We start from the raw sequence: 9,964 nt of genomic DNA, 5'->3' as shown, positions 1-9,964 counted from the left end.
TTATGAACCCCTTAAAGAACATTTCGTTAGACATTACGCCCTTCATCGGCCCCAGAAATAGTATTCAAATTCGTTTAGCTTCCGACATGTATCTTTCGGTGCTGAAGTATTATATTAGAGCCACGATTATAGGGATTGTTCAAATACTGTAATCTTCTGTAAAACATTGTTCTCTTGAGGTCAAGTACTTCAGGTTCTAAAATATTGTGTTGCATGCAACGTGTGCCTTCAAAAGAAAGCCAGTTTTGACACTGTTTACTTTAAATTTTAGATTTTACATATTTTACATTTTAAACGATCATTTTGCTATCGCGTTGTTCCACCAATTTTTGAAGATCGGGTATCGATCGCTTTTCGCTGATTCGCTGAGATTGTTGGTGGATTTTGCATTAATAACCTGATTGAAGTCAGATGCTCCACATCTGCATGTGTGATTTATTTGATCCGAAGTATAGTTCCTACTTCTTGATTTGGTCTTTGCAAATAAATTTAACAGTTTGGTCTAAATTTAACAGTTATGAATGTAGCATAAACATGCCATTTGGTCAAATAATAGAAATATTCTTAGTGGTACAAATGGTTATTCCGATGAATCAAATGGAGGCACAATTTGCAAATGGTCAACTGCAACATTTGAATCTCTTGATGTTTGTTTTATCTTTACGTAGAGGAGCAGCGATTTTAACGTTATTGTCAGCATGAGAAGCACCACCGTGACATAAATTAGCGGCTGGTTCCTTGTGATTTCTGGAACTGAAACGTAAAACGTATGCATTAAACTGTTCATACTAATAGATCTCCTGTTAACTTACTTCGTACGGTAACATTCTTTGTTATCGTAATATTTCCCATTTTATTTTCTGCAATGCATTCGTAGAGCCCCGACTGTGTTGGTATAGCATATTGAATGGTGATCGCAGTCATGTCTGTTGGATTGCTCAGATTGTATACGAAAGGTGCTCCATCTTTTAACCAGGTTATCGAAGGTTCAGGTACTCCAACGACATCACACTCGAGATTAATGGGTTTCAAAACGTCAACGACTATGGTCTGATCCATATCGCCTGATTGCAAGTAAGGAGCGATTCCTTCTGTCACTTCCATATTAATCAATCTTCGCATTTGGGGCTCCTTGTTAATCAGGTAGATCACAAAACAATGGATATCTCCCGCGTCGCTTAGCTGAACATCAAATAGTGTGAGTTCCATTTTGAGAATAAGCGAATCGTTTTGCATCACGGTGCCTTGGTATTCCCCTCCATTATGCTCGAATACCATGCTAACAATGTTCCCGAGAGAAACTACTGAACAGTGCAAAGTAACATCATCTCCAACAGTGATATTCCCTTTAGGTTGAATTATTTCCAGTACCATAAAATTGGAAACTTTTTCCAACATCAAATAGGCCTGCGTCGTTGCATCCCCATCCCAATTGCTAGCCTTGCAGTATAGAATCCCTGGGGTATTGGTGATTAGTCTGTGTGTTGCTGATGACCAGTTGATACCATATACCTCATCTGTTCCTTCCTGTTTATGATGATAAAAATTTCAAAGCATCAAATTATCTCAACCAAAATGTAAAGCATTTGTGTTGAGTGTTAAATTTGTTATTTGGCAAATTTTGTGTTCGATCTACATGACTCGAGATCAGGGTCGCGGAGTCGTTATGAAATTTATTTTTTTTCAATAATTTGGTTATTGTCTTGGTTTTAATTTTTTTAGTCATTTGTGCACCCTTCGCCATACGTTACTTACTTGCCATCCTGCGTCTGTGTCATTCACAATCGAACAGTTTCCCCAGGGAACCTTCTTACATGGCTGAAACAGGAAACTTATCGTAGTCGTTGATGGATTAGACTCGGCCAAACATTGAAAAGACATAAAGTCACCTTCGACGGCTTTTATACTATCCATTTTCAAGGAAGGTTTGCCTGAAAAGGGTTGTTCGGATTAGATCTTCGAATTAAATTATATCTTGCAAGGTTAAATTTCACCTACCACAAACATCAACCACGATGGAAAAATTCGCACTCGCAGTTCCTGCTTTAGCCGCGACTGTATACAAGTCTGAATGATGCATCTTCGGACGTTTGATTCTTAGTTTGATGGAGTCTTCCGTTACTTCCATTTTGTATTCGTCTGTTTTATCGTTATTGCTGTGTATGATGCCAGTTTCATCTCTGAACCATTCATAGCTAATACGGGAGGGGAACGCTTTATACCGGATTTTAATTTCAATTGGAGTAGTCTCTCCATTTTCGTTTAACATTCGCTGGATGCTTCTTCGGTCGTGAGCTGTGCTCAGTATGACGAAATCATCAGGAGTTTCACGAACTTGCAGCTTAAAATTATGGTAATATGTATTGTTTTTATCATCAAAAACTTCGCATCGGTAGGTTCTTTTGTGGGCTAGGGTAACATTTTCAATAATAAGATCCCGCTTGAAAAGATAGGGAAGAGTCTGTTCGTTCATAGAGGTTCTTGTTTGGTTTCCCACAAATATTGTTTCATCCTGGAATAAATCCCAAAGCCCGCAGCAGAGTCGTGTTGTGAACATTTTTTTTACTTTCAACGTTGAAGTCAATAACTTACAATTTCGCTGGGCTGGTAGCTAGGAAGTGTTTTCCACGATATTTCAACGTTTCTATCTAAATACTCCTGATAGCTGCAGGTAAGATGAACTGTTGTGCCAATTGGTACATAATCTCCGACGTTGCTGTAGATGGTGGGTTTTATCAAACCTTCTAAAATGGCAAGAAAGATATAATCAATAAACGGTGAAAAATAACCGATCACCTGTTGGTAGTCAGTTTATTTATGCCTAAGGTTAATCATTTGGTGCATAAAATTTCATTTGGTAAAAAGACAAACAAACTGCTACCAACAATATGTGCTGTCAATATTAGTGACAGTCATTCACATACGCTAAACATGATTAATCAAAAATTTCATTGAAGACATGATTCACCAACAACATGATTCAACAGGGGCCATCGTTTGCCAACGGGCAAATCGTTTTGGCTGCTCGAATTATGCAAAATTATGCAACTCAACGTACCTTCATTGTTTATGTCAAGCTTAGCGGTATGTTTCATGCCATTAGCGTAACAATAAAACTCAGCAGTTCGATTGTAAGCACCACCTTGAAGAAAAAAACCTTTTGTTGGATCTAAAGTTGTAACGCAGCGCTGAGGATGATGGGAAATATGTTAAATTTTGGAGCTATATGAAATATATTTGCGATAAGAAAAGCTTACTTCGTAGTTAAAGTCACACAGTTCCAACTCCACTTCCGGATGTGACGGTTTACAGAGAACAACGACTCCCTCGCTATTATTATAAGATTTCACAGGATGTGGTACCACGAGCTGGTGAGGATCGTCAACATACACGTAGATGCTGTTGGCTACGTTTTCTGCTTCCATTTCGTCTAGATCTTCCTGTTGGTTCTCGGAATGCACACAGTAGTAGCGGCCAACCATCAATGCAGATGCATTCGTTATGATAAGCATGCTACCATAAGGCATGTTGATATCCATTGTGTTGTAGATGGAAACGGTTATGTTCGGAGGGTCCTGTGAAGTAATTACGTGCAAGTCTCTCACAGTAAAGACAGAATTCGACAGATCCTATTAGCTTACCCATTTGTACTCGACGTCAAAAGGTTTCCATACTATTGGTTTGGGACATTTACATGTAACATTCCAAGTGTCACCATATCCCAGTACTATTTCATCAACTGGCCATTCGATTTGAGGCAAGTCAATGGAATCATCTACGTCATCGCCTATCGTTTTATCTAGAGCTAGTTGTAGAAGATAGTAAGATAAATGCAGTCATTTCGAATAGTATGCAACTAAAATATTGATTTTTTTCTTTTAAGATTGAATCCAAAACTGTGTTGAATTGCGAAAAATGGGTAACATTTAAAGTAATATATGAAAATATATAATTTCAAAGGGTATCAACGATCAAACTCACCGTTTATCGATGTCAACTGATCAAATATGCTTATGACAATAATGGTAGCAGTGACCCATAGCACATTTACAGTTCCGTGCATTCTGGCACTGAATAATAGTGAACAGGAAACACTATTCGATTTTACAACACGAATGAGATTTTACAACACGAAAGCAATATACAGTTTTACTATGATTGTTACAATAAATGTCACGTCTCATAAAACACTTGGCACAGTTTGGGTAATAGTATCTGAGCAGAAGGAATCTCTTCTAGAACAATTTGTCTAGGTCGTTTCTGCCAAAACGCTTAGTACTCGACTGAACATTCGATTTGAGCCGAAGCACAGTGTTTAGGAACTGTTCTAGAAAGTGTAACCGTATGTATTACTCACAATTCTATGTGCAACATGGTCGAGTGTTCTTCCTTCTGCTCTGCTAGTTCTTGGCGATATATGACGAGTTAAGACAATCTGCTCTGCGATTGGATGTAGGTCACTCTCACGCAATTGATATAATGTGCGCTATCAGCATTGGTCATTTCATTTCTCAGAAGTATGAATGTACGGTGTATCCATACAAACCTAAGAACATTTACATTTACATACTTTAAATGTTAGGCAGTATCTTACATTTTCGCCAAAAGAATGTTTTGTTCGTTGTTCGTTTTGCTGAAGTATCGGCAAAAAGTTAAATTAAAAATTGAAATTCCTCCCCGTGATATCTTCCTCATGAGTAATATATTTATGAAAGCATCTTTTCATTACTATGAGTAGCCACGCACGTACGCAAGTGTGTTATTAAATACATTTTTTATGATTTCATTTGTGAAAATCTTGTTACAGCCCCGAAGTGTTCGTTTTACTTTGGGAATTATTTGGTGCCTAAAGGAGTTACCAAGAGTCACTCGGTTTGAATTGATAAATCGTTGCAATGACGTTTGATTCAATCTGTGAACAGTTTTTGAATGTGTCCTGTTTCTTAACAGATTTTAGTTGACATGTCTAGTTTGGTTCACATCATTTATGAACAACAAAACATTCTGAAATCTTCTCAAAACTGATACTCATCGCACTAAAATGTTTCTTGGATCCAAGAAGCAAATGCTATTGTTATGTAGTAGTTGATTAGTAGGTGATTAACAATATTACATTCCCGGTTCCAGAGATAAAGGATAAAGGTTCCAGAGTTATCTGTTTTTGGCTCAAAAGCGTCATAAACGAGCATCGTTCCGTTTGATAAAGGTAAATGGAAGGACGTTCTAGTCTATTCCCTTTATTTAGGACCGGCAAGGACCATCGCACGACTTGGTGTGTTTAATTTTAGAACCTTGAAAAGATCATTGCGAAATTGAATCGAAAATTTAGTAAAATCAAACAAAAGCGGTAGCTTCGACTTTTCCGATATTTATGGATCTTTGGCAAATCGACCAAATCGTTATTTGATTTGTACTACTATCAGTTACTAGTAAACTATTCTCACACATAAAACACAACGATTGCCTTTACTGGTCGCGATTAAACTGTAAACACTCGTCACTAGTGGCCGTTGATCGTCTGTAAGGAAATAAGATGATTATTTCTAGCACAATGTTTCTCATCAACCACCACCACACGTGCGAAGGTGTGCGTACGAACCGGGGAGAGCAATCAGTAAACCTGAACCAATCGAAGGATCAACCAAAAACCGATCGATCGATCGATCGAACGCTCGCTGGTGATCGAGTCGGTTGTTGGTGTGAAGCCGGCGTGTTGATCGAAAGAAGCTGCCAGAAAACAAATATCCTACCACAACTACACCTTACTACCATCCACCCACCCATTCGGTGCTGTTGTTTATGCCAGAAAGCGGAGCATCGTCGCCGACGCCGCCGACGCCGCCGCAATTGCAGAGAAGCGTTGTTCGCGCGCGCAGATGAAGACAGCAGCAGTCCTCCTGGTGGCTGGCTGCAGACGGCAGCTACAGTCCAGCAGTTCGATCGATCGTCTCCTCCTCGAAGAATTCCATTGGGCCCCGTGGCCACGCGTGGGTGGATTGGTGGCGGTTGGCCAGCACACACACACACACACACACACACACACTCACACACACATAATTATGCAGTGATATTTATCATTTTATTAGCATAATATGTTATTCGTGTCCACCGCCTTCACTTCACTTCCCACTGAGTGAATGCGGCCAGTGGGATGGGGTGGGATTGGGGTGGTAGGCGCAGGTTGTGCAAGGTTAAACTGTTGTTGGTCCTGGGAAAAGATCCAGCGTCGTCAGCACCGGGACTCGCGACGTTTGCCCAGCTTCGATCGTCCAGAGTCTTTCTCCTTCCTCGTTGTTTTCACTTCGCTTTTCTCTCTCTCTCTCTCTTTCTCTCTCTTTCTCTCTCTTTCTTTCGCTCCATTTCATTCATAAGAGGAATCCAGCGGCTGGATTCTGGTCGTCTGGGCAGGCGGCATGGTGGCGCTGCGGGCGAATTCGATCGCACATCCTCGCTTCGTCTCGCACGCCTCGCGGGAATGGTTTTGACCGGGATCTTCATCGCGCGAAACCCACCATAAATCGTACTCACCGAGTACACCAGGAGGCGGCAGCAGCAGCAGCAGCAGCTCTGCTGTACCAACATTGTAGAACAACGGCTGCAACACATCAAACACACACATCTCGCACCAGACATCGCGGGGTCACGGCGGTGTCTCTTGTGGTGTTTGGGTTTTGCGGTTCGGTTTGGTCAGCCAGACAATTGCCCCAAGGGTGAAGAAAGGGCCACGGAAATGGCGGGAAGGTGGATTGGAGGGGTGATCTGGCATGCCGGCAGCTATCGGGCAATTGTTAATCGAAGTCATAAACGGAATTGAAATATAAATGTAAACACACGGGTCCCCGATGCCCAACATCGGGCTGAATGCTGAGATTCCACCGTCGGTCGGTCGGCCCGGTCCCGGCCATGTCTAGCGCGTGGAATCTCTAGGAGTGGCAGCGGCAGCGGCAGCGGCAGCAGCAGCGAAACCAGCATGAATCCTCACGGTTTTCCTCCCCACCCCGCGTTTGGCGATCGATCGCCGGTGCGCCTAATAGAGGGGGCTTTTATTTCTGGCGTGATCACGCAGAGCCAAGCCAAGAAAGGGGAGAGAGAGAGCGTGGGGGGGGACAATCGGAAGAATGATTAGCAAATAAAAAAGAAAATTTATCAACTGCATCTGGCTCGGAGCATCGGCAGCAACAGCAGCAACATGGCGGCGGCGGGATGCACTTCCAGCGCGTGCTTCCAATGCTTTTGGCAATGCCGATGCTCCTGGGAATGCTGCTGCGACACGGCTAGAAGACGGACTAGAAGACCCTGTGTCGGCAAAAAGGGTCGCGTGTGTGTGTGTCTGTGTGTGTATGCCGCACAGTAAAATGGGAAACGAATTGAATGATTGCGATCGGCGAAAGGGAGAGGTGTGTGTGTGCGCGCTGGTGTCTGGTATGCAAAGTTGCCTCGAGCTCCCGATGGTTCGTCGTCGTCGTCGTCGTCGTCGTCGTGGTTGTCGTTGAAGTCACGCGAGAGACCTAGAGACTTTGACCGATCGGCGGGGCTGGTGGTGGTGGAGCAATGTTTTGCCTTCGAGCGTTTATGATTTGATTGCTTCAATTCGCGCGGGACTTTTGTTTTATTGTCGTCGCAGGGCCACTCGGGGACCACGATCATATGGCCACGATCATGCAGCAGAGGATGGGGATGCAGCAACAGCTACAGCAACAACAGCGAGCGCCAGGACGTTGGCCAAGGATTAATATTGCGACGTGGTGATCGATTGGCGCATCGCCATCGGTGGGTGGATGGCGGAAGAAGAGACACCTGCTGTGTTGCCCATGCCGTGACACACACACACGACTGAAGAGCGCGAGAGAGAGAAGAGAGATTATATGCGCCATCCTTTGGTCTATGTTTTATGCTTATGCTGAGGTCAGTTCGCGTTCCAGTGAATTGAAAGTTTGTTTGTCCCGCGCCAGGCTTTCGGAATAAATGCTTTGAAGGTCTGCTGCAGTCGGAGCATACACTTAACATCTAGAGAGAAAGAGAGAGAGAGACAACATTTGGTTCTTTTGGAGTCTTTCGCCAGCGCAGCGTCCGTTTCGGGGTCTTCGAGATCTCGCAACAACAGAAGAAAGAATCGAGGAGATGAAAAATGAACTTTCCTTGGCCAGCGAGGAGGACACCGCCGCGAGGCCGCGGTACCGCGAACCGCAAAAGGGATGCAACCATCCTGTACCGTGGTCCGGTGTCGTCGTCGTCGTCGTTTGCTTTTCTTATGTCGGTCACCGGGGCAACAATGTTGCCAAGGCGATCATCAGACGAAAGAGCGAGAGCCCAGAAAGGAGTGTGTGTGAGAGAGAGAGCACAAGCGAATGTGAAATCGAAACGGCATCGATCGATTGCAGTTCGATTCCGATTCTCTCTCCCCCCGAGACCCACCTACCCTGCCCGGCCTGGGCACGATTTGCATGATCTTACATGGTCTGGAGGTCCAGCTCCAGAGCCAGAGTGGAAGAAGGAGGTGGAAGCACTCCTCGCGATGTTGTCACACACCAGCGGAGCGGAGGGAGAAGAAGGAAGAGAGGAAGTGGAGTGGAGTGGAGTGTGGAGCATGAGTAATGATTCGGCGCCGCTTTTTATCATCCGGACCATTTGCATTGGTGCATCTCACCCCCACCCCAGGCCCCCCGCCCCATCCCATCGGTTCGATCGTTTTCCAGTTGATTGAGTGCGGTTGGTGGTGGGACTCCAACCCCGCTACCTCAGCCACCCTCCCCACAAAAAGGTTGGTCGACGTGGCAAGTGTTTGGCGTGTTGCATCAGCGTTGTAAGTGGTTGTCGATGGTAATCTGGTGTCTCTTTTATTGATGAGGGAAAACGCAAACGCGTGGTGATGGTGGTGGTGGATGAATGTGGTTTGTGGATGAATTTACCTTTCTTTTGCTGTTTCCGAATTTCGTTTCTCGCCATTCGTCGGAAGAGGGAAGGGAAGGGAGAGAGAGAGAAAGTGAGGCGGTAGTTCGTTGCCAATTCCTGTTTTCTGTACGGACTCACCCACATTCCGCGGCATAATTTTTGAAGAGATTAACGAAGGATTGGCAGTAGTTTGCTAGCACAGGGTTGGTTATTGGTAGTAGCCGGTTGGTTGGTTGTTAGTACAAGGCGCACAAGGTAAGTATGAAGATTTACAGATAGTTTAATCTCGTTCCTTTCATCTCTGTGTGACGGTGAGCTTTGTTGCATGGTGGTGGTTATATGTTTGTTTTGCCCTAAAATAACTAATCGATCGAAACGATTTCTGAACCTTACTATTTGTAGCCGTTGGAGGATTGTTTTCTGCGTGAAAAATTCACTGAATACATTCAAAGCATAAGATTTGTATGGCGCTAAGCAAGAATCGTTGTTCGTACAGCGATGATCTTGTTTATCCTGGCTAATAAACCCGGAAGCTTATACTGATTCCGTCAACATCTTTTTATTCAGTTTGTGTTGTGCAATGTCGGTTTTGTTTGTTTGTCTGGTTAAATGTTAAATTATATTGATGTTATTCCTGGATCGGATAACGAATCAGAACAGACTTTGAATGTGCTTGGACAAACGATACGATCTTACATTTTAAATACAAAAATACCTTTAAAAAATTGTAGGGATCTATCATTCCTGAAGTTCCTCGATTAAATACATTCAAACTAAATACATTCAAAACATAAGATTTGTGTGACGCTAAGCAAGAATCGTTGTTCGCACAGCGATGATTTTGTTTATCTTTGCTAAGAGGATTATACTGATTTCGTCAACATCTTTTTATTCTTTCAGAGTTCTGTTCTATGCAATGTCGGTTTTGTTTGTTTGTCTGGTTAAATGTGCATTATATTGATAATATTGCTGAATCAGATAACGATTCAAGACGGACTTTGAATATGCTTGAACGGGCGATACGATCTGACGGTTTGAATAAAAAAATACTTCCAAAAGTCTGTAGGGATCT

At 43.2% G+C, this 9,964-nt stretch overlaps 1 protein-coding gene across 1 annotated transcript; it reads right to left on the bottom strand.

The window, feature by feature from the left end:
• Window positions 1-371: 371 nt before the first annotated feature.
• On the bottom strand, window positions 372-3,539 carry LOC125959393 (hemicentin-2-like). Its single transcript, XM_049692217.1, has 7 exons — window positions 3,258-3,539; window positions 3,059-3,188; window positions 2,593-2,744; window positions 1,999-2,512; window positions 1,756-1,931; window positions 813-1,527; window positions 372-753 (listed from the first exon to the last, which is right to left on the bottom strand). The coding sequence occupies exons 1-7, from the start codon at window positions 3,537-3,539 to the stop codon at window positions 581-583; spliced, it is 2,142 nt and encodes a 713-aa protein (XP_049548174.1). The 3' UTR covers window positions 372-580.
• Window positions 3,540-9,964: the final 6,425 nt, after the last annotated feature.

This window comes from Anopheles darlingi, chromosome 2 (assembly GCF_943734745.1).
Source record: "Anopheles darlingi chromosome 2, idAnoDarlMG_H_01, whole genome shotgun sequence".
In the NCBI taxonomy this organism is placed as follows: Eukaryota; Metazoa; Arthropoda; class Insecta; order Diptera; family Culicidae; genus Anopheles; species Anopheles darlingi.
The sequence above is the reverse complement of the archived record's forward strand: the minus strand, read 5'-3'. Positions and strand labels throughout refer to the sequence as shown.